At 47.4% G+C, this 25,926-nt stretch overlaps 1 protein-coding gene across 1 annotated transcript in view; it reads right to left on the reverse strand.

The window, feature by feature from the left end:
* Nucleotides 1-432: 432 nt before the first annotated feature.
* GPBAR1 (G protein-coupled bile acid receptor 1) overlaps nucleotides 433-25,926 on the reverse strand; it is an 81,532-nt gene continuing 56,038 nt past the window's right edge. Inside the window, exon 2 of the mRNA XM_069616826.1 lies at nucleotides 433-3,916. Within this exon, the coding sequence (XP_069472927.1) occupies nucleotides 2,791-3,831 (1,041 nt within the window). The 5' untranslated portion in view covers nucleotides 3,832-3,916 and the 3' untranslated portion in view covers nucleotides 433-2,790. The remainder of the gene's footprint in view (nucleotides 3,917-25,926) is intronic.

The raw sequence follows: 25,926 nt of genomic DNA on the forward strand, positions 1-25,926 counted from the left end.
GCAAACCCCCCCCCCCCTCCCAAGAAATCCTGGCTACACCACGGCTGGCACTCATAACATCACATGTGTTATTCCATACAAAAGGCGAACAACCGTTGAAAGAAGATACTGACATTGTCACGGTGTGATAAGAACATTGATAATGCAGCACTCGCCAAACACTGATTTTCCGTCTTGGGGATAAAATGATGTTTTAATGAACTCAGTGGTACTCATTTTATGAAGCTTGAAATGACAGGAGAGGGTGTTTTATTCTCAAGTCTTTGAACCCAGATCATGAATTAGTATCCTACACAGATGTCTACAGCAGGCACTAGGTTTGCTGAGCTACCAGTTTCCTATGCCAACATGCGCCATTTTGAGAGAGAAAGGGCATAAAGGCGCACACGTGATACACATTTCCAGGCACCAAAAGCACACTTTGCAAACAAATACATTAGGAAAGAAACGACTTTATTTTCTGGAAAGGAAAGGATGCTTTGTATTTAACTCCAAAGTGTTCAGGCTAATTTTACAAAGTTATTTACAATACATGAAATCATGTGCGTTTAACGTGTCCCTCAGAGATCTTCACTTCCTAGCTCTGCACAGACAAACTATGTTTTGATCAGAATAGTGCTTGTTTTTTTGTTGTTGTTGAAAGAGTGCAGGCAGTCCCTGCTTCCCAGGGACTGCTATCTTGGGAAAAGGTCAATCAGAGGGAAAGGCTCATTACCTTCCAAGAATCTCCAGAGCTCATAAACCCCACAAGAGCCTTCAAAGTAGGAGCAAGTGGCCAATACATGCCTATGTCCATTTCCTGCTATAAAGTGTCTGCTGGGTCGGACACTTTGAGGCATAGTGATGGGGAAATTGAAACTACAAGTACCAGAATGCAAAGTGCTGTTTTGTGAAAGTTATTTTGAAAAGATTTTATACTGTGCCCATCACCATCATAGTGGTTTTACGGCAGCAAGGCTTCTCCAAGTAGTGGCATGTTTTGCCCACAGCACAGATAATTGAGACCATGGTCTGTGGGGGGACAGGAAGAGGGGGAAAAGTGAAAGGATATGAGAAGCAGGAGTAGGGATGAACAGACAAAACAGCTGGAAAAGTACAAAGGAGATGAGGGGGAGGGTGTACGATTGTGGTAAAAAGGGTCCGTGTGTAATTATTCACAGTGGATCAAACACATGTTGATCGGGAAAAGAGGGAAAAGCACTAATGAAAACCAACAATTCTCTGTGCGGTCAGAGTATGTTGATTGCTTGCCACTAGAATTAGCGCATGGTTGTGTGGCGCACTGAGGTGTCCTCAAGCTTGCCCTTGAAATGTGTAGGATTCTGCACCAGATACGTGTTTTTAAAACGGCCCTAAAGGAAGGCCGTGTGACCTTGTAACTTGTATGTAAGCTTAAAGTATTCTTGTGTTCGCGCCCTGATACCTTCGGGTCTGGTGTGCGCTACAAATCAATAAACAAACAAGCAAACAAAACAAACCCCATCCGTGGATAGCTGCGGTGGCTTTTAGGAAACACAGAGTCAACGTAGGCAATTCAGCAACATTTGGGAAGACTCCAACGTGGCAATTTAGAGCCCTGAAAGGAGAATATGCGAGTCATAAACCCCGAAGATGGGGTATTACACTCCGAAATGCATTGGCTTGTAGCTACTGTTTGACTTGGGAGTCAGTTTTGCCACTTAGCCATTTTGGCTTTAAAAACTCAGAATAAAATTTCTTTTATAAAAATTGAGGAGAATTGAATTCATAACAACACGAAACATATGGATGCAACACAGTGAAATGCAAACAAACATAGATGGATATGACTAGAAGCATTTAAAGGAACGGTATATTTGATAACAATAAGAACTTTTTCTGCTCAAGAATATTGAGCTCAGTGAGAGTATCAGGCATTTCCAAGTGGTTACACCAGGTTTAATGTTTGTTATACGCGAATATATCGCTCACCTCCCACAATGAAATCCAGTACAGAACTCTCATTGCAAAGAGTGCAATCAGGGACACATTTGTCACTTTCACAAAATAATAAGGGGCATAACCCCTATCCCCCAAAGTGCAATAAAGAGCAAACCCCGTCACCAAAAAAGTGTGATCCAAGACAGTAATCTCCCCACTGCCCCCCACAGTGTAATTGGGGTCCTTTCACGACCTCCTTGAGTGCACCCATGCACAGAGCCCTCACCAGTGTAATAACGTGCAGAATCCTCACTACTAACAATGTAATATGAACACACCCTTCTGCACCCACAGTGTAATAAGGAGACCCACCCACCCCCCACGCTGTGCTCAGGCTGCTGACCCCTTGCTACCAGAAGTGTAATTAGAAGCAGACTTATTCACCACCAGTGGTACAATAAAAGAAAGACCCTCTCTTCACACACAATGTTCTCCACACTCCAGGGGCTTGTGACCTCTGCAAGGCTTTTCAATGGTTTACATCTAGGGGTGCAGTAAAAAGCCCGGAATTTCACTGCTGATCGCCCCTAATAGCCCCCTGTATTGGACCACGAGCTGGGATCCCACCATGCTTGCAATACCCCTGAGTATTTGCACGATATAAGAAACATTGGTGTAAACATATCACCATTACAGGGCTTCAGTAAGTGGCAAGGGGTGTGGGTGGTAACAGATCCTCATAGCCCAGAACCTCATGGAAATAAACAAAGGGGTGGGCATCTGTCCTGCAAAGTCTAGTAAGAAGACCACAATGCTTCCTGGAACCAAGCAACCACATGAGCCAGTTCTTTGCTTTTCATTACAAATTCCACAAATGGTCCTCTGGGTTTGTCAGGTCAAGAGGTCATCCGCCTTCTGAGGTTTGGCCTGCCCCACTGTGGTGGCAGGTTTGTGCGGAGGCCTGTGCCACACCCGGCAGCACCGGCCAAAAGTGTTCCTCCACAGCTCCGTGTACTGCTTGTGGCTCAACCCCAGCATCACGGGGATGACGGCCGTGCTGCCGCTGCCCAGACAGGTCAGGATGGCCAGCGTCAGCCAGCTAATGTCGTACTGCTCCATGGCCAGCACAGAGACATGCAGGCAGGCTATGTAGGGCACCCAGCACACCAGGAACGTCAGCGAGACGCTGGCAATGCATTTGGCGTATCTCAGGTCCATCTGTTGCTCTAGCTCGGAGCGTCCACCTCGCTGCACCGACCGGTGGAGCTTCTTGATGTCCATCTGGGTCCGCCGCGCCACCACAAGCACCTTGACGGTGATGAAGGCGATCGCCAAAATGGCCGGGATGAGGAACCCATAGATCTCCAAGTAGAGGTAGGCCTTTGGAAAGGTATACCGCGGACAGCACGTTGCGTTCTCGTTCCAGTTGTTCCACCCAACCATCGGCAAGGAGGCAAAGAGCAAAGGCAAGGCCCACACCAAGAGCAGTGCAAGAGGTACACACCGGTGGACCCAGAGGGTCCTGTAGTGTAAGGGGTGCACAATACACAAGTACTTCTCATAATGGACCATCAGGAGATTGGCCAGAAAAGTGAGGAAGAAAAAGTTGGGCATGATGTAGACCAATAGGCATCCGTGGTAGCCCAGGTCCTTATCGAACCTCATCCGGGGGATGCAGGGCAGAGCCACCCCAGTGAAGAAGTCGGCGGACAGCAGGCTGAGGAAGAAGTAGTTGGCGGTGTTGTAGCATTTCCGGTTGAAGACAATTCCGACAATGATGAAGAGGTTGGCTAGGATGATGAAGGCCGCCAGAGGCCCCGTGAACCAGAAAATAAGGGTGCGCTGAAAGGTCTCATCCGTGGAGGCTTTCACGCCGAAACCTTCTTTGGTCCACTCGGAGCCATCCTGGACTGTCGGGGACACCAGAGTCATCTTGTCGAAGGCTTTGAGCACTGGAGACTACGGCTTCCGACACACCTCAGCGACCAGTAAGCTCTCACTGAAGACTTCAGCAACCCTAAAACAGAAAACAGTGGCATGTTATTCTCCAGATGTTAATTCATTTTGTTTTTCAAATTATTATATGATCATTGTGCAACAGATACAAAGGTCATTATGTCTGGCCAAACAATGTATCCAGGTGAGCTCTTGGGATACCTACAGGAACAAACAGCTCGAATCCTAGTATGTACAAGAATAGTTTTAGTTCTACTATTTATCTTGTAGTAGTTACAAGGACCCCAGAAATTCAAACAAACCAAAGGTTCATCTCAATGGTCACACTCGCCTGTGCGTTGACGGAATCCATCTCTAACGCTGTAATTTCATTTCAAGTAATCATCTAAACCCTAGAGGTTTCGAAGCTTGCGCCTCTTCATCAGGTGCAAATCAGTAAAATGTGCTTCTGCTATTACTGGTAACAGAATCCATACCCTCCTACTGCCGTCTCTCCTACTCGTGGTGAAGCGCATCAGCTCTGGCGGAAACCAGAACCCCAGTGTAGTTTCCATACTTGCTCTAGAGTAGTTTAATCAGAGTAGGTTTCTGGTTCCCATTGGATCGCGTGTAACGTAAGAAGGAGTTGAGGTTGGGGGTGAGATTAGAAAATGTACTTTCTTTTGCCAATGATTTCACCAGCCATTAAACATGTGCTCCTGACGAACAGGGGAACCCTCGAAAGACAAGCAAGTTGGAACACTGCAGAGCATTCCTAACATGTGCAGGTTCGTTTTCTAATTTAGAAGAGAGTTTGTATGCTGAATGTCTTAGATAATACAACCACTACTCGTTTAGCAGAAGACGCAAATAATAAATTAATATTAAGAAGCATAAAATCACTGTAATATGAACGTGTTTGGATCGAAGGTAAGTGGGCATCTGGAACTGCGGGAGGACGTCTCTTGTGGTCATTGATTGCTGAATTTCTAAATGTATGTCCTTTTAGCATTGGATATTAGACGGCGCTTGAGTGTCCCCTATAAGCCAAACTATTGCATTAGAGAACAGCTAGTAGGGAGATTAATTGTGAGGAGGGACACGCAGCTTGTGGGTGCTGTCTGGTTATTTACCCACCCTTTGGCTGCCCCTGGCCATGCTAATCACTATGGCCATTCCCACCCACTGCTTCCCACATTCTCCTGGGCTAGTTCTATCAAGCCATAAGATCAAACTTTGGCCTGCCACTGTTCATTCCAAGCAGCCTGATAAGGGGAAATGGCTTATTTGCAGCTTTAAATGTGCTATCTGTGTAATGAAAAAAGCTTACCAAAGTGTGCCTCCAGCAACTTGATTTATATCCCCTGATCCAGCCCCTACTTCTTCTTGCTCTGATTCAACCTCTAGGGCCTGGGTTTTTGATCGAACCCCCACTTATTCCAGTTTTAATCCAACACCCTCTTATTCTAGTTCTGATCCAGCTTCTATTCCTCAGGTGCTGATCCAACCCCCACTTCCTCCATTTCCGATCCAACCTCTGATACCTCTGGATCTGATCCAACCCCCAATATTTCCATTTCTGATCGATCCTCCATTCCCTCTGGACAGATCCACCCTACACATTGTACTATTAATGAAATTATGTATCCTTGCTGTAATTCATTTACAACAGTTTTGCTAATTGTGTAAGTGACTAATTTGTGACCAGTAAATAAATAAATAACGTCCATACGCTCATAACATCAAACCTTATGCTCCGACTCATAAATATAAGGCCTATCATCCAGGCCTGGATGGCAGCTAATGGCCTCTGTCTCAATGGGGACAAGACAGAGATCCTACTGGTTGGCCCTAAGGAAATCCTCAGAACATTAGACAGCAAATACTGCAACTTCAAAATAGAGAACTCTGTAATCACAGTCTCCTCTTCTGTAAAAACTCTTGGAGTTTACCTAGACTCAACCTTGTCCAGGGAAAGACAAGTGAGCTATATCTTCTCGGCAGCAGCACTCACAATTAAAATTATCAATGCTGTAAAACCCCACCTCTCCACTGAAAACTGCCTCAACATTGCCAGGGCCACCATAGGGGCAAAACTAGACTATTGCAATGTCCTCCTACTGGGCACCTCCTTCAAAAAAATCAACAGACTACAAATCACACAGAACAACGCGCTGAGAGCAGCTCTCAGTATCCCCATGAGGGAGCACATTTCCCAAGCAAGACAAAAGGCCCACTGGCTCACGGTCAAAGAGCGCATCTTGTTCAAGACTCTCACCATCACCCATAGATGCCTATCCAAATCTGCTCCCACCTACCTAATAGAGCTAATACACCAAGTACAGACACCCAGACCAAAATAGGACATGTACACACACCAACTTGCCATTCCTGCCTTCAACAGAACCAAAGCTGGCGGATCGAGTTTTGAAATACTAGCACCAAAATCCTGGAACTCACTGCCACCTAAATCGAGATCTGAAACCTCCCTCATGGCTTTTAGAAAAGCCCTGAAAACCACCTCATTCAAGAAAACCTGCACTTGCCCTACTGTTCCCCTGTAACCTTGGAAAACGAGCAATGTCTGTAAATCAATCTTTTTAACTGCACTCTCAATATTGTACTTATGTTAAGTGAGTATTCTGTATTGTACCTATGTAAAGTGAGTATTCTGTAACAGCGCCTCGATGCCCGAGGGCAGTTTGTGCGCTTTATAAATGCAAAATAAAATAAAAAAATAAAAAATAAGGGGCTCCTGTGCAGTTATGCTGGAGTTTTGCTGGTGTTTTCATTGGTCTTTGCCAGCCAGGGACCCAAGGGCCATGCATTGCGTGTCACGTCTACCTATTGCTTCATTAGCATACAGAATGCCCTCCTTTCATCGGTGTGTATGATGAGAAAGGAGCCTGTTAGCTTCCTGCTCTGCTGGGGCCTGCAACAACCAGGGGGACATTTCAGGAGGCACCACCCTTAGCAGTGGCACCTACCGCCGTCAGGAGGGTCCCACACTTCCTTTGGGGGAAGAGGCAGAGACATAGACAGGGCAGAGCCTGAGTAGGGAAGGCCCACCCACAATCTGCGAAAGCCCACTCAGCAGCGATGTTTGGGCATTTGCAGATATTTATGTCTCTGCAATGGCCCCCAAATACATTAGCTTCAGGCCCCACTTGTTAGACAATCCTGGCAACGCCTCTGGCAAGAGGGGAGGAATAGGGGAGGGGTAAGGGGTAAGGGCAGTATGCCAAGGCATTGTGGGGCTGCTAAGGGAAGAAGTGCATTTTAGGTCAGGGGATGGATGTGAAGAGGGGTGTTGGCCGAGAGGGCAGATAGCTAGGCTAGCACGGGAACTTTAAGGGCATTCCCTGCTTTTGCAATGACATTTTGGAGCCGTCCGCAGGACTCCAGAAACACAAGAACCAGAGTCGGCGTGTCTGTTGTCTTGCGTGTTTCTAATGCTGTTTTGTTTTATTGTCAGGTTCCCGAGGTGGAGTTACATGGAGCGGTGCCATAGACACTAAACTAAGTTGTATACAAAGTGCTGCCCCCTATAGCCAATTAGTGCCACTACACCCTGTACGAAATACAGTAAAATAGAAAAAAGTATCCCCGGCATACAGAGTCACATAAAGACTATTATTCATCCCATGACCCAATTAAAAGATTATGCACCTGTATTGGCAGCGAGTATCAGGACAAGAGTTGCTAACTAGAAGCTGTCTGGGACAAATGGGGCCCTGGCAGAGGGATGTTATTTGGGGGTCACCAGCGGTCGCAGCCGCAACCCTTTTGTTCTCCCTTGCTACACCTGTTAAATAATTATTTTTCTTTCTTTTTATTTTTACAGGGGTAGCAAGGGAGATTGCAGGGGGTCCGCCACACCAGTTCTGGGGATGCCCAGGTGCAGTTTTCACCCATCAGGGTGAAGGCTGTGCCGGGGCTTACTGCGTGAGAAGAAAGCGATCAGAAGGTGTTGGAGCTGTCTGTGACATGTGGCACATGTCACATGCAACTCCAACCTCTTCTCCTCCAGCTTCCTCGTGTCTCATATACAGGAACCAGGAGGCTCTCCCAGCTTCCTGGTTCCTGTTTGTGAGCAGCACAGAGGAGCCGAGGGTGGCCTGGAGTGACGGACTGAAACTGGAAAAACAGATAATACGTTTTTTTTAATGTGATGTGTATTTTGCATGTGTGAAGTGCGTGCCAGATGTATGTATGTGCTATGGGTCAGTGAGTGGTGAGTGAATGAGAAGAAATGTGATATTGTGTGTGTTTCAATGTTCTGGGTGGGTGTGTGCCTGTGTAGAGAATACAGTCAGAGTGGATGTAAGAGAATGAGTGAGCGACTAGTGGATGAATTAGTATGAATATGATGGTGTATTTCAATGTTCTGGATGAATATGTGTCTGTGTGAAGAATACAGTGTGAGTGGAAGCGAGAGAAGGTGTATGAGTCAGTGAGTAGTGGGTGAGTGAGTGGGAATGTGAGTGTGTGCATGCCTCTGTGGTGAATGCAGTGTGAATGAATGTGAGAGGAGATGCATGGCTGGGTGTGTGGGTGTGTGTGTGTGTGTGTGTGTGTGCGTGCGTGCGTGCGTGCGTGCGTGCACACGCAGGTTGCTGGCTGCTATATTTTGGGACCAGGCACCACCCCCTTCTTTCTACGCTAGGTGAAACATTTAAGCTTTGATTAAAAAATTGATTTACCTCTTTTACTTGGAGTATTGCATGCCCCTGCAGCGGCAAAATCATCGGGGACATTGCGCACACGTGGTGGACCGGGCAGGCCCGCGGTGTGGGGTGCCTGTACTTTGTTAAGGAGCTGGTGGGGTCCTCAGCAAGGCTTGCAGGAGAGCCCCCACATTTTATGCTACGTCACTGATTGGGCTCTACTCACCTTGAACGCATTTAAGCGTGATGTGAATGGTTGAGGGAGGCCGCAAACTCAACCTGGACCCTGCTGGTGGAAAACTGTTTAAGAAAATAAGCATTGCACACAGAGTCTCAGAAGTGAGAGAGCCATGGAGAGACCCAATCCTTCCCACTCAAACTCCTCCTTGGAAAGAGCTTTGTGGAAGCTTCATTCACATGCCAGTGTTGGGGGGGGGGGTAATTAAATAATGCACCTCGCACATAGTGCTCTGAAAATCATAGATGCATTGTGCCTCACTCTTGAGGGAAGCGCAGTCCTTCCCCCCCTCTCCACACCTCACTATGTTAAAAAAGATTGAAGAGGAGTAATGTATCAAAGCCTAGGACATTAAGGTGTTATGTTCAGCCGTAGGTTGTGGGGGACAGCATGTAGTTGCTTGCAACATAACTAAAGATAAATGCACACAGAAACAGATGGCCTCAGCTTACACCCGCATAATAGGTTTATTCTATAATAGTGGTAGCTGACTTATAGATACTTTTAAAGCCAGGGAATGTTGTTGGTACTAAATCCTGGTCAATGATTTAATTTGCAGGCTTTGCTTGTGCAACATTTTTCTCCTCTGTAAACAGACAGCGCCCGTCTCCCCAGGACAGTGCTTCTTTGGCTTAACACATCAATGCCACAGATAACGAGTACTTCTGTGTCCATTGATCTATAGATGTTTCATACATTAGCTGTAGCCTGCGTTAGAGATTTCGGTTACCCTGTTGCAAGGACTGCATTATGTATGTTTTACATGTAGGCTCCACGTTGGATCTGGAAAATGACATTCCCCAAATGTGTGATTGTGTTCAAATCTCATCTCCCTTTGTGCCTCGGTTCTTATATCTGGCTGAAATGAGAGCACCTGGAAACACGGGGGTTAGATGTATCTGAAGGTCGTCTGCCATCACGTTCCGTGATGTCACTTGGGGGTGGGGTCAAATGGCATCACTTCCTGTGATATCATCAGAGGTCAAGGGCCATGTGATGTCACTTGGGCTACCCCCTGTTTTTTACTTCCCTGGCCCAGCATAGAAATTAGATGGGAGTATCTTTTTGTTCTTGAAAGCGGGGGTTTCATCTCTCTATTACTGGTCAGTAAATCAAATAAATGGGACTGTCTAGGACAGTTGCAATATGCTGGGCCACCTTAAGAGGTACCATCCAAGAGCAGGGAAGTATTCTTATGACTGTCAGTATGCAGCATGCCAACCAACCAAATTGTGCAGTGATGATGTGATTGTAATGACAACAATACTTGGGGGGATGAACTTGAGTGGGGATGTTGATAACGGATTAGCCAATTGTATACTCCAATGTTTGGGATATATAGGGGTTTTGATTAGTGAAGCTAATTATTATGTTAGAAAATGTCACATGTATAATATTTTTGTAACTATGCAAACATTGCAGGTTTTTGCCTTATAATCCTCAGCCCGATGTGGGCTCATTTCTCTAATTTTGTATTTTGCTTGACTCCTGCCCGACAGTGAATAAAGCTGTTTTTTCTTTCACTTGGGGCACTTTCTTATTTCTGGATAATGGACGGATTTTGTGTGCATTAATACAGAATCTTGACACTGTGACATAATTTCACGGAGCACCGCTATGTTACCTCCTGCCTAATAAATGCCACTGTGGACGTTTTCATCTGACTCACACACATGTCTGAGTCTCTGTCTGCTATTTTGGGGTGGAGTGGGGTTGGGTTGGATGGGATGGGGTGGCAGTAGGGCGTGCCTGGGGTGGTGGAGTGCGATAGATGATGTGATCTTGAAGAATTGCAGCAGGTTGTTACTGGACTTCGCGGAAGCCTGGTGCGGGTGGCCGCTTCTATGCTGAAAATTGGTTCATTTCAAAATCGCAGCAGCAACTTGTTCAAAGTTGCCAGCTGTGTGAGTCAGATGTTGCTGCGGCTTCACTGGAGCTATTTTCCTCTTCCCGCTGGCATTTCCTATCCGTTCTGTGGGGCCTATGCAAAGTTATGCTCTACTGCTCCCTTACATATGCCCATGCAGTGCAGCGACATATTGAGTCCGTACTGTGGGGCCTATGCAAAGTTATGCTCTACTGCTCCCTTACATTAGCCCATGCAGTGCAGCGACATATTGAGTCCGTACTGTGGGGCCTATGCAAAGTTATGCTCTACTGCTCCCTTACATTAGCCCATGCAGTGCAGCGACATATTGAGTCCGTACTGTGGGGCCTATGCAAAGTTATGCTCTACTGCTCCCTTACATTAGCCCATGCAGTGCAGCGACATATTGAGTCTGTACGGTGGGGCCTATGCAAAGTTATGCTCTACTGCTCCCTTACATTAGCCCATGCAGTGCAGCGAGATATTGAGTCCGTACTGTGGGGCCTATGCAAAGTTATGCTCTACTGCTCCCTTACATTAGCCCATGCAGTGCAGCGAGATATTGGGTCCGTACTGTGGGGCCTATGCAAAGTTATGCTCTACTGCTTCCTTAGGGGCGTTGCTAGGGGGGGGGCTAAGGGGGCTATAGCCCCTGATCTTTTGGTTGTAGCCCCGGATAGAATCTCAGGAGCTACAGCCAAAAGACTAGCTAGCCCCCAGTCCCAACAGTTCCGACATCAGCGTAGCCCCGGGTCTTTTCCAGACCTAGCAACTCCCCTGCTTAGCCCATGCAGTGCAGCGACATATTGAGTCCGTACTGTTGGGCCTATGCAAAGTTATGCTCTACTGCTCCCTTACATTAGCCCATGCAGTGCAGCGACATATTGAGTCCGTACTGTGGGGCCTATGCAAAGTTATGCTCTACTGCTCCCTTACATTAGCCCATGCAGTGCAGCGACATATTGGGTCCGTACTGTGGGGCCTATGCAAAGTTATGCTCTACTGCTCCCTTACATTAGCCCATGCAGTGCAGCGACATATTGGGTCCGTACTGTGGGGCCTATGCAAAGTTATGCTCTACTGCTCCCTTACATTAGCCCATGCAGTGTAGCGACACATTGAGTCCGTACTGTGGGGCCCATGGAGGGAAGTGGCAGGAGACAGTGCTGGAGCTCCCATCTCTTCCTGCATGCATCAACGTAGGCACTGTCACCTTGCAAGAGCTCGTGGAGGTAGTGGGAAGCAGTGTGACAGACGGTGCTTGCAGTTAACTGGCACTCTGCGTACATGTCCTTATCTCCCTGTGTACTCCAAGCCCGAAGTCACTGTCATTTCATGTTTATTTTCCCTATCAGTCTTGATGCATGTCTGTCCTTCTTGTTCTGTTATTTGTGAGCCCGGAGGCCAATGGGCATGTAGCGCGTTACAAGAAATAAAGTAAATAAATAAATATCACCCCCCAACGGTTTCTCTACCGACATCACCCCTTCTACTTCCCACACCTGCCTTCTCTACTATCCTGCCTCCATCTTACTTTCCTCTCTCCTTATAGGACTTTACAAGTTCCTCAAGGCAGCTTTAAGGATTATACGAGAAATGTATATGGGGACCTGGTGCCTTCCTGGTTGTCGCTCTTTTCCCCCACATAAGGAGCCCTCCGGCCTCTTTTCCTTTGCAGATGGGGAGCAGGTGCAAATGGATCTAGGTCAACTGGCCTAAGCCCCACCCACCTGGTGCCTTCCTGGTTTCTGCCCTTTTACTCCACTTAAGGAGGCCCGACTCCGCCCACCTGGTGCCTTCCTGGTTGCTGCTATTTTTCCCCACTTAAGGAGCCCTCCAGCCTCTTTTCCTTTGCAGATGGGGAGCAGGTGTAAGTGGATCTAGGTCACCTGGCCAAAGCACCGCCTACCCGGTGCCTTCCTGGTTGCTGCTCTTTTTACCCACTTACGGAGGCCCAAGCCCCGCCCACCTGATGGCTTCCTGGTTGCCGTTCTTTTTCCCCACTTAAGGAGCCCTCCAGCCTCTTTTCTTTTGCAGATGGGGAGCAGGTGCAAGTGAATCTAGGTCACCTGGCCAAAGCACTGCCTACCCAGTGCCTTCCTGGTTGCTGCTCTTTTTCCCTACTTAAGGAGGCCTAAGCCCTGCCCACCTTGTGCCTTCATGGTTGCCGCTCTTTTTCCCCACTCACTTAAGGAGCCCTCCAACCTCTTTTCCCTTGCAGATGGGAACCAGGTGCAAGTGTATCTAGGTCTCCTGGCCTAAGCCCCACTCACCTGGTGCCGTCCTGGTTGCCGCTCTTTTTCCCCACTTAAGGAGCCCTCCAGCCTCTTTTCGTTTGCAGATTGGGAACAGGTGCAAGTGGATCTAGGTCACCTGGTCTAAGCACCGCCCACTATCTTAGCCCTGCCTCTTCCTTTCTGCTCTTAACTCTTAGATCAAGGGTGTTGCTCGCCCGGGCATCTGAAACGAAGGGCACACGAAGAAAAGGGCAATTCCTGTTTGGACTTGAAGGACCAGGAGGATCCAGGGCCTGAGACCCTGCTCAGACAGCAGGTAAGCATGCATCAACATGTGTTTACTCCCTCTGTCCAAACAGGCCATCCCCATCATCATCAGACAACATCAACTTCTCTGGTGCTGGGGTGACGACAAGTGCTCCGTGGCACAGTAAATTGTGCATTTGTAAAGATTTTATTGTAATGCTGCAGAGTGTGTGTGCAGTTCGCTCATAGCAGCGCCTCCCTGACTGCGTGGTCCATCGCAATCGTGTGTGCCTCACGTCCCCCCTTCTCCAGCCTCCTGCACCCACTCTCTTCCTCATTGACTGCCCTGTTTTGCATTGTATTGCTCTGTGTTCTGTTGTATTCTTCCCTCCTCTAGGTTTACATTTGTCGACTGCTCTGCTCCCTGTATATTGTTTTGTGTTTTTTCTTCACTGACGGCCCTGTTTTGCATTGTATTGCTTTGTGTTCTGTTGCATTCTTCCTTCTTCTAGGTTTACATTTATTCTGCTTTGTTCTTTTGTATATTGTTCTGTGTTCTGCTGTGCTCCACCCTCCTCTAGGTTCTCTTTTTAATGACTGCTCTGTTGCTGATGCCCTGGTAACCTGATTTGCTTACTGGACTTCCTTGTTTTCTGCCTGCTCTTTCATCTGAGCTCTTGTCTACTTAGTCAATTGTCCACTATTGTTTTGTCCCTTTCTGTCTCGTCTGCTTGCACCCCTCCTTGTGTCCTCCTCTAGTGTCTCCCCCACCACCTTTGCCCTCCACCCCTCTTCCCCCACCTACTCTATGGTGCTCTTTGTTTCTCCTATCTTTTCAAACTGCTTCTCTATCGGCTATCCTGCTCTCCTGACTAAGTCTGTTAGGAAGATGTTCAAAAAGGATATCCTGGTCTCCAACCCAAGCCTCCCTTTCGCTGACACCTATACAAGTGCTTCCTATAGACAGACCCTCACCAACATCCTCTTTGACTTTCCCTCGCCAGACCTATGGACTCTTCATATGGTCTCTGTGCTCTCTTCTTTCTCTTCTTCTCCCATTAATGGTGACACCCGGTGGGAGGCCCTCCTGGCCCCCTTCCACTCCTCTAAGGTCATCATTAATGTTTACCTGAATGGCACCGTCTTGGTCAAAGACCCCAGGCCAACCTTCTCCTCTTTGATAGACGCTTCCCGCACCTCATCTATTCCATTTCATCTCCTGCTGTCCCTTCTATCCCTTCTTTGGGTTCCTTGCCTCCCCCCTCAGTCTCCTCCTTGGCTACCTTGCCATCTCCTCATTCCTCTTCTGCCCCTCCTCAGGCTCCTTCTACACCTACGCAGGGCTTACCTCTGATTTGTACCCCTACCCGGAAGTCTTTCAAGATTGGCAACCTTCTCCATATTGCCACTCTCAACTCTTGCTCAGCTGTCAAACACTCTTCTGACATCTGCTGCCTCCTGGGAGAACTTGATCTCGATGTCCTCAGTCTCACCGAGACATGGTTCATGGCCAGCTCTGTCAAGAACTTTGACACTCTCCTCCCTGATGGCTACAAGATCCTCTCCGTGCCCAGATCATACTGTTCCAGAGGGGGTGTAGCATTGATCTTCCGGGATTGGATTCCTGCCTCTGTCATTCCTATGCAGGCCTACTCCTCTTTCGAATGCCTTGCCTGCAGGCTCTCTCTCTCTCTCCTGGCCACTCTCTTACTGTGGCTACTATCTATCGGGCACATGGTCAGATCACCTCCTTCCTCTCTGAGTGGGCGGACCTCTCCTACTCCCTCCTGGCCTCGACCACTCAACTCCTCCTTCTTGGAGACTTTAACATCCACCAGGATGCTTCCTGTCCCTCCTCTGGACTCTATCGACCTCTCCGACTCCCTCTCTCTTTCTGTTGTTCACTCTGGCATGACTCACTCTGCAGGGCACACTCTGGATGGTCTGATCTCCTCAAACCTTCCCCTCTCTATCCCCCTCACCACTCCTCTCTCCTGGAGTGATCACGTTCTCCTTTCCTCCCATCAGGCCAAGCCAACTCCAGCACTGCCACCTACCTTCTCGGTCATTCGACCCATGAAGCGAGTGTCAGTTGAGGCTTTCGCTGCCACTTTCTCTCCCGCTCTTCGTCCTCTTGCTGACTCACATCCTGACACAGCTCTTTCTATGCCCCACTTGTCTATCTCTGATACTCTTGATGTTCTTGCCCCTGTCATGAGGATCCGCTTGAAGTTCAAAGCCAAGTGTAACTCCTGGTATGACTCAGACCTTGTCACCCTTAAACGCAAGTGAAGGGTGGTTGAGAGGAAATGGATAGCTTCTTGCACATCCTCTGACAAACTGGCCAGCCGCCTGCTCCAAAGGCGATAACGGCTCTCTGTCTGCACTAAAAAGAGAGCCCACATCCAAGCCTGCATCTCTGCGGCATCTAACAACTTGGCCAAACTCTTTAAAACCTGCAAGGAGCTGGCCAATTCTGCTGCAGTCTCTACCTCTCCTGTCCCCTCCCAGGCCCCCTGCACGGCGCTGGCTTCTCATTTCATCTCTAAAACCCAGGACATCCTGTCCACCCTCTTGTCCTCTCCTCCTCTCCCTCTACTCTCACATCTACCTATGTCCCCCCTGTGGCCACCTCTCCTCCCTCTTTCTCTTCCTTTCTTCTGTTCTCCCCTGACAAGGTTTCTAGACAGGTCCGTTCTATGAAAGTCTTGTCAAAACTGGTTCTTTCCTTTTCTTCCAAAACCATTAAGAACCACATTGACACCCTTTCACCTGCCCTGGCTAACTTCTGCAACCACTCTTTTGCCACTGGAGCTTTCCCCTACCCCCTGAAGCATTCTCTTGTGCATCCTCTCCTCAAGAAAACCTCAGCCGACCCCTCCTGCCCTGTTAACTATCACCCGATCTCCATCACTCCTTTCCTGGGCAAACTCCTGGAAAAGCTGGCCATCTCCCAGCTTAATCTTCACGCTGAATCTGTTGGTTGTCTCGAACAGAGCAGCCAGAAGCACAGGCTGCTCTCCTGAACATCCGTGAAGACCTGCTCTCTAACCTTGTTTCTAACCTCCCCTCTGTACTCATCTTAATCTATCTCTATTCTGCCTTTGACACGGTCAACCATGCCACCCTGCTCAATCTTCTCTGTGATAACCTGGGTATCACCAATAAGGCCCTGACCTGGCTGACCTCGTTCCTCTCTGATTGACCCTCCCATGTCCAACTTGGGTCCTTCCTTTCCTCTATCTCACTCTCTACCTGTGGTGTTCCCCAGGAGTCTAACCTCTCTCCCTGGCTGTTCACCCAATACCTGCCACCTCACGCCCACTGCATTGCCGCTCTCTGCTCCAACTTTCAGTGCTATGCGGATGACACTCAGCTTGTTTGAGGATCCCCTCTGCCACCTCTTCTCCTTCCCTCATGTCTGACTGTCTGTCTGCTATCCAGGAGTGGTGTGCCACCAACTATCTCTGCCTTAATGCCAGTAAGACGGAGATTCTCCTCATTGGCACACCTGTACCCTCCTTTCCTGTCACTCTCTGGTGGGCCTCTCTTCGCCCTCTTCCTGCTCCCACCTGTGAGGCTAAGAGCCTCAGGGTCATCTTCGACTCCACACTCTCCTTTTCTCCTCACATATCTGACGTCTCTAAAAAGTCAAACTACCAGCTGCACCTCCTCAGAGGTGTTCTTCCTTTCCTCTCCTTCCCCCAGAATCTCACTGTCTCTAGAGCTCTGGTTCTCTCTGGGCTGGACTAATGCAACAGCCTCTTTCTAAATCTGCCTGCTTCTACTCTCCGCCCTCTGCAACTCATCTAGAGCAGGACTGCAAGACTTGTCCTCGACCTCAAGCCCAGGGATCGTATCTCTGCAGCACTGAAATCTCTGCATTGGCTCCCAGTGGCTGCAAGGATTAAGTTCAAGACCCTCTGCATTGTCCACAAGGCCTTCTGGGGCCTGTGTCCTCAATACCTCCAACTCTCTCTTCGTAAATACCTTCCTACTCAAGCTCTTTGCTCCTCCAACTCCCTCAGGGTCAGTCGCTTCTCCAAGCAACACATTGGTGGTAGATCTCTTTCTTCGGCTGGGGCTTCCCTCTGGAACAGCCTCCCTACCTCTCTGAAACTTGAGAACCATCTCCAGTTCTGGAAGCACCTGAAGACCTTCCTCTTTGCTTGTGCCTTCTCTCTTCCTCTCCCCTGCTGATTTCCTGTCTGATACTTCACTGGTCACCGGGCTACCCTCTGATTTCAGGCCCTGATCCCTGCCCACCCAGCTGCATACTCGCACTTGGGTCTGTATCTGCAACCCTACAGCCCCCTTACCTGCACTTATTGACACACGTTGTCTACGCTTAACTCTTGCACTTGCCACCTGCTGGCTGCACTTCCTGTTGTTGTTTTGATCACGTGTTCAGCACTTTCCACTCCTTCCCCTGCCCTTGCACTATCCGCCTTCCCTCTCCCCTGCACTTGCGCGTTCTCAATGTCACTGGGCCTAGTAAGATCCTTGTTTTTGTCCCCCCTTGTACCCCTTCCATGTCTTGTCACGCTTTGAAACACTTGTGGATAGCCGTGATATAGATAAAATATCACATATCATATCATATTGGATAGCACTACACAGGTATTGGGAGGAATTGCTTGTGTATGAGCGCAGCAAATGCACATGTAAGGATGCACCTTTAAAAGAAAAACCTTAAGTGTACATTCAGAAAAATAATTCAATTCAAATGTCAAATCCGAGGACTTCATCATGCTTATTTTTACCTCATTGATAGGTTCTTTTTGTAACCCTTGTAGCTGCTCCCATTTATCACCCCGTGGCTGAGACAGAACAGGTTCCTATGACCTTCTGCCTTCCTCCCTAAGTCACAATTGATGGTAAAATAAATAAACGCCAGAGGTTGGGCAGGTGCTAAGCTCTGGAGGCAGCCCTGTTATCAGCTCCATTTCATGGTTGCTGTCCCTGAGCCAGATCAGAGGTGACGTCAGGGGTCCACACCGAATGGAGAGCCGCAGGTGGCCCTGTGGCGGTATACTGAGCATCCATGTCTGGAAGAATGTGAGCTGCCTTGGACTTCACTGATGTTGGCAGTGTGTGTTTCATTGGAGAGGGAGCTGGAAGGACCCAGGAGGTTGGTGCAATTGCAATTTCACATTCAAGGCAGGTGGTCTAAACGAAACCAGACCGCTGTTGCATGTTGCCTTTGTTTGTTTATGAAAGGGGTGTGCGTTATCCGGTACAGTGTTTTAAAGGGTTGGGGGGGGGGGGGGGGGAGAACCTGAGAGAGGGACTGAGACTGGCTCTTGTTATACGTCTCTTGCCCCTTTAAGGGAGAGACAGGCGGCTGGAGGGCGGAGATAGAAGGTGGGAGGAAAGGGAGGAGTTTCGGAAGGAAAGTTAGTTCGTAGTTTGTATTTGAATAAAGCAAGATGTTGATCTATCTGGTCAGGTGACGCGTCTTTAATTTTCCGTACCCACTCCGGGTAACAACTGGCGATAAGACTGTTCCAGTGGACCGGCACCTCCATGATCCCACCGCAGCATCCACCCGTGTCCGATACGCTCTCCGCGTATCTTTCCACGTGCTCCACGAGATCTAGAGTGACTTAGGATAAGATTTGAAAATGAAACGACTTTCCAAACCAAATAGGACTTCCTAGCTAGACAATACAGAACCTAGCATGGGCTTCAGATGTTTCTATGTTACCATGTGACAAGGACTCAACAATGTGCTTTCTTCACTTAAAGCTTGGCATGGGCTCAAAATATACTTTTGACAGGCGCTCGTAGCTCAAAGCTGCATTTTCTGCTCATCAATGACTCTGGTAAAGGGGTGGAGGTATGCGCTTTTTTGTGGACTGCTTTGGGCATTGGCTAGAGTGTAATGGAGGTGGAGTAGGGGCTGTTTCCTCAGTCAAGGGAATACATTGCAGATAAACGCAAGAGAATACATTGCAGATTGTAGGGATAAACGCACACTACAGAAAAATGGAAGGGACAACATAAATGGCTGCCTGAACAATAGGTGAGGGGTGCTAAAGAGTGTGTTGGACAATGCAAAGGAATGAAAAGCTATTGAAGAAAGGAGAACATTTTACCAAAACCTTTGCCACTAAGAGGGGAAAGAAAGAAAGTTTGTATTCTGCACTTTTGAATCTACAAATCTGGAACAAACAGATCTAGGTCAGAATGTCTTTTTTGAAAATGTGACCTGGCCTGGCATTCTTTAAGATCCTGCTAGACCTGCAAGTCGAGTAACTTGGTGGGTCTAATAGAAATGCGGTGGCAACAGGGAACAACACTTTTACCAGCACTTTAAAAAGGTGCATGCCACCATAAGCTCACTTCATGTCTGGTGCACAGCTCCCATACAGAGGCTAACCATGCACAATGAGCCTTATTTGGCATGTATTGCTAACATATTGTGTTTGCAGTAAATGTCAAAAGTTTCAAACATCCTATAATTTCATTGTACTTGCCAGGAAGGTTGAGTACTATGCAAGTGGTACTCAACCTTCATAAAAACTACTCGATTATGCAAGTGGTCGAACAGATTTTGCGTGGCCTGGCAACATTGCAGAAGTCTGCCCATTAAAGGCCAGTGCCCTGCAAGGTCGCTCTTTCACTCCCCTCACTTCTCCAACTCCATTTTGGGGGGGCACACCCTGCCTCCTACTGCACTGCCCCACTTCCCACTATGCTCTGCCCTGGATTACCCTGCTTCCCGCAATTACCTCTCCAGTCCACGCTCCATCTTCAATCTGGTCTTCATTTCAATGCCCTGAAGGATGACTTACTGTGCGTCAGCTGACATGTCGTGGTCATCTGCACGTCGTTGTTTGGACGAAGCGGTTTGGAGACCGCAGAATAAACAGTTCATGTTGCATCCTACGCCTGTTTGAAAAGCAGTTTACTGTGTACAGGCTAACGTGAACCGCGGGTCTCATTTCAACCTAGTGCGATCAATTTAAATGTGGGATTGAGACCTTAAATTAATAATGTTTTGGAGTATATTTAGATATGCTTGGGAGCTATTAAGTGGTTCGTGTGATAGGGTGAGCAAGCACTCGGGTCCACATCTGCAGATTCCCCACTTTCCTTTACATGATATGATATGATAGGTTATTTATAACGCACTTAATACCCAGAGGTTTCTAAGCGCGGACCCGCCGATCGAACCTGTAGTGATCCGTGTCGTATTGCTTCCAAGGTGAACACGTTGACCGTGAGCTATCCTCCCATGGTACGCCGGCTGCTATGAGAGTGTGTGGCTGATCAGCGAGAGGCCTTCCCCTCGTGGTTCTCTCCTACCCAGGGCCCATGAGGGGCAGGTGCCACTGGTATGTATGGATGTGTCTGATCCACAGATGCCTCTCTCTGAGCTCTGTAAGTGGGGCAAACTATGGGGAAAGCTTGAAGGGGGGTGAGGCCTGTCCTCTCCCTCTTAAGTGGGGTTTTATGGAAAGGAGTTGAAGAAAGATAGATGGCCCTGCATGAGCACTATTTAAAACCCACAATAAAATAGAAGAATAATGCAGCAGCACAGATGTGAGCCCATTAGGAAGCATACATAGTAAAGGGCCACCTCTCCATTAGGCAGTCTAGATAAGAATGGCTCCCAGTGGACATTATAAGAATCAGACATGTAGGCAGAAAAGTTCTATAGATACCTTTTAGGCAGTATATCTAATAATGACTCTTCTGCTGCAGTGGAAAACCCCTTTGAGAGAAGGTGTTCTATGACTTTTTCGTGTAGACGCCACTCTTGTTCCTCTGGTAGGGGGATCTCTGCTCAATGAGTCTGCTAGAGCGTGAGCTCCCATGGAACATGTTGTGATGATAGGAACATTTTCTGTCTGAATGCCCATTTCCAGATTTTCTGTGCAAGTCTGGATAGATTTGGAGTGCGTGTACCCCAGATTTGGAGTGCGTGTACCCCAGTTTGTTGATATAAAACATTGCTATGATGCTGTCCGTTAGGACCTGCACCATCAGGTTTGTTAAATGGGATTTGAACACCTGGAAGGCTTTCAATACTGCCAGAAGTTCCAGCACATTGATGTGGTTCTGAGCTGCAGGGTGAGACCACAGACCCTCGGCTGTGTGTTGAAGGTAGTGAGCCTCACACCCTGCCAGTGAGGCGTCTGTTGTGACCACTGCCTGGATCTGTGGGTCGTAGAAGGGTTTCCCCTTAGTCAGGTTTTCGCTCGTCCACCAGCGAAGATTTTGTACCAGTGTTGGCAAAACGACCACTAGATGGTCTCCATTGACCGCTTGCCTGAGACCATTGTGTCGCCAACCACTCCTGTTTGGGACACATGTGCTTGGTAGATGTATGGTTTGCTGTCACTTTTCCATTGCCCATTCACACCCACCTTGCCCTATAACCCTATGACTACGTCACCAACAACTCAGACTAATGCGTGTTCTGATCTGGCTTAAATCTGCATGTCCATATCGCCATATCACCCATCCATATGTCCAGCTATTTAGTTTATGTGCATTTGAAACAGGCAGGTGGACTGGCTGCCTGTTGTGGGGTATGCTAGTGGTTTGGAGGTGGGGCAGTGGGCTGCATTTAAATGACTAGTCTGTGCTGCAGGCGGTGCGGGTTGTGCTCAGTGTATTTTTGCAGGGTTTTGGGACATTGGTGTGATGCATTCTGGTACCTGTAGTACATTTTATGTTCCAGTCCAGCTTTGATGTTATTATGCATGCAGGCATGGTCCACTCGGGTGTGTTAGGCACACCCTCAATTCCGCAGTGCACAGCAATGGGTGATAAGGTGGTGTGCATCACACACCATCTGCACATTGACGCAGTGGTAAAGTTTGCGGTTCCTGTAGACTGAATCAATTGCATGCCTGGCCACCAACTCCACATGTGTGCAGTCCAATGCAATAATCCCATTGGGCATGCCAGCCAGGGCATGGAATGCGACTTTGGTGGCATTGACCTGGTCAAGTGTTTTTGGTAGGGACATGTGATCATACACATGCCACAGGAGGGCATCCAGGACCTGGAAGAGCCCCCTCGAAAATCAGAGTTGGGATGGCCCATGCAGTTCACCCACAGTGTGTTGGTTGGTGCCGATGGCAAGGAAATGTAGCACAGTCACTACCTTGATCCAGGGAGGGTGGCAGTACGTATCTGGATGAGGCTGACAAGGTCATCGTGGATCAGGTCCACTATGGAGGTGATGGTGTCCCTATCTAGCTGGTACAGGGTGTGGATCTGTGTTTGGCTGAGGTTGAAGGGTGTGGCCCTTATGTGGGGTATGGATGGCTGCCTGCAGGGTGCTACCTGCTGGCAATTGTTATTTTGCATGGCCATGATGACGCTCCTTCTCCTCCGCTGCCTCCTCTGCCTCCTCTGCCTCTCTGCCTCTTCAAGTTTTATCCCTGCATGCAGGGCATCCAGCTCCATTACTGCTATTGCTGCTGCAAGCATGGTTGTGTTTTAAGGGGTGTGGTAGTGGTCCTTTTGTGCTTTTCCAGTGCTCATGGGGTGCACTTGGGCTGATTTTGGCCACCGGTGGGCTGTTCCTGCACACCTGACACAGTTTAATGCTTGGTCCGCGATGCCCTGTTTCTGGCGCCGTCATCACGGTGCCAATGCTACTTTAATGCTGGTGTTGCCGTGAAGTCGGAATGTGCCCATACTGCCGCCATGCTGGTTTTTCAGACACGGCCGACGCATCATTACGCAGATTCCGTTCACGGTAGGGCACTTCCGGTGACAGAGTTTGCGGCATCGCAACTCGGAGTGGGCCGTTCTCGAAAAAGGTGGCGGGATGTAGCAGCTGGATCTGCTATTTCTGGACCGGCATACTTGTAATGAGGCCTAAGGACTCCTAACAGATTTTTTGAGGATGTCTCTTATGAGCTATATGATTTAATTGTGCATTACTCAAAATGAATTTCCGAAAACTGGCAACAAAAATATAGTAAGTGAAAGATTCAAACGCCAATAATTCGTACATTCAACATCTTGAAATTTTGCATCACTATATCGATGACATTTTTGTCATCTTGAGAGGTAATGAAGTAGAATTCAACTCCTTTGATTGTTACATGTACAAATCACATTTACATTTTACCAAAACACAAAGCAAAACCACCATACAGTTCGTTGATTAGTGGATTACAACAAATCAAGGAAAGCTGGCAACCACGGTTTATCACAAACCTATGGACCAGAATTCACTATTGCAATACGATAGTTATCACCCTCGCAGTCTGAGGGAGAACCTACCATTTGGTCAGTTTCTCAGGTATCGACGTAACTGTTCTAAGCATAAAGACTATGTACAACAATCTCAAGAACTGAGTAAGAAACGTTTGCGAGAGAATGCCATAAAAAAGGGTCAGTCAGGCCTGTAAAAGGGCACGGAATATCCCGCGAGGGATTACCTTACAACAACACCCATGTAGGGATGAGGGGGAGACCAGTATTATAGCTATTTTAAGTAATCCTTCCCTGGTAAACAAATTAAAAAAAGAGATACATGGACTATGGCCTCGGCTTAATGTTGGCACCAATAACCTCAATCATCCCAGGTTTGCGATAAAGAGACGCAAGAATCTGAGTGACGTCCTGGTAAACAACTACCAGGCTGCACAGCCACAAAAGGAATGGAGACAAAGTGCACTATGGGTACTACCGCCGGTCTTAGGCCATGCACCCTGTGGTACCTGTTCAGTCTGCCCACAAACGACTTGCAGCCAGACAATAGGCATTGGTCTTAAGACACTGTGGTACCAAGGATCCTTTACTAATTGTAATACCCAGAAAGTGACCTACATTATCACCTGGCCCTGTAGGGATGACAGTGAGGAAGATCAAGCTGAGAATAGTTAAGCACAAGTCATGCATCAAAACTAGAAAAGGAACTGGCCCGATGGTCACACACTTCATGGAGAAATCACACTCCGAGAACGATCTATGATGGATGATTATAGAATAGATGAAAATCCCAGTGAGAGGAGGAAACATTGGCAGAATGCCTGTGCTCAGATAACAGACTTGGGTACTAAGACTGAAAACAGACACAAAGGGGATGAATGAGAACATCCTGTGGCAACAACTAGCAGTTCTGTAGCACTACATCCATGTTCAATTTAGAGAGACACATGTATGTCCCTCCTAATGAACAATGATATGGATAATTCACCATGTTCTAGCACAAAGAGTTGACCACATACCACATAGGGTCCACATCAACACTACAGGGTCCATTTACAGACCGTCAAGTGACTTGAATTGCACCAGGAGCTACAACTGATAGCTCGTCATCAGAGATGTGGATAGACTTCAGGTTATAGAACTAGTCTGGCTCATAACACAATCAATGGCCCCTACTGAGCAAGAAGGGCATTCACAGCACTTAGACTCTATTGTTTTGGGAACATATGATATAAGAAAAGCATTTACTATAAAGATAGACCCATTGAATATGCATACATGCCAACATTCCAATGCACCTAAGAGGGAGTTTTGGGAGAGAAAATCGGGAGACGTCGTTTTCCCCATAGGAATGTATTGGCTCTGGAATTATTTTAGGTGGGAGAACGTGAAAAAAAGCACTATTTCTCACTGAAAAGTCGGGAGTCTCCCACCTCAATCGGGAGGGTTGGCATGTATGCATATGAGTCCAGAATACCATTGATAACAGTAACAGACTCGAGATCAGATAACAATTATCAACAAACAACATGAGCGAGATTGGACATATCGTTTTCAATAAACTGAAGAGATGGTATATGTAGACGCTAACAAGATCAGGATAACATTGCTAGTACCCAGACATATGATATAGCCAAATACGATGAGAAACTATCTGAAGGTGGCCGCCGGAATGGCCCGCATCAGCCCTGCACTGTCCGTTGCCATGGCCACGGGCACGCATGCATTGAATATGCTGATGATAATGCGACTCAGCGAATAGCCAGTCCTACCGTACACACACGGTTACTGACACGAAGACAACAACAAAGAAAACCTTGAGGTAAGCGCACACAGGGTTAATGCAGTGGCTTTAGTAGGAACCGCCGGTTTAATAAGCCCGGTGATATGGATATGGATATGGTTTATGTGTTTTTATTCAGGAATCATGATTTAATAGTGATAGTTACCAACCAGATTTGTACATTTGGGTAACTTTTATATTTAGCAGTATTTTGCTCCTTTGGAGCATTTAGTTCAACCGTGTTATGAGTTTATGTTTTTTCGATGCCATTTTTGATTTATAATTGTTCCAGTCATTATTGATTGGGTCATACTTTACCTTAGTGCTGGTTTGGTATGGTTAAGCAGAGTGTATGGTGATTGTATGAGAGTGTTTCTGAGGTGTGTGCAGTTCTTTTTATATGTTCTTCAATATTTTTTGGACTTTGTTAATCACTGAGTTTTGGTGATTATATATTTTTGTTTTATTTTCTATACCACATTTATGTTTGCTATATTATGCTCAAAATTAAAAGTTTTTAAGCTCCCATCAGGGATTTTTATAAAGATGAAATACATTTCTATATTATGTTTGTAGGATATTAATTGAATTATTTCATGTTCCAATAGAGAAATGTGCTGTCATTTGACCAGACATATGAGCATACGTTATTGATTGTGCGTTGTGCTACCTTGCATTTCATACTACAGAGACATACAAACTCCTGCCTCTTTTTTTTTCTTTATTTATTGGTGCTGACCAGGTACGACTGGAGTTCTGACATACCTGGTGTTCCCGTTCTTTTGTTTTTTATGGAAATGGTGCGATACACGTCACTACCGCAGGTAAATGCATTGATCCTTGTGCCTAAGGAAAATGCAATGATATTT

This window comes from Ambystoma mexicanum, chromosome 9 (assembly GCF_040938575.1).
Source record: "Ambystoma mexicanum isolate Mex_15411 chromosome 9, UKY_AmexF1_1, whole genome shotgun sequence".
NCBI lineage: Eukaryota > Metazoa > Chordata > Amphibia > Caudata > Ambystomatidae > Ambystoma > Ambystoma mexicanum.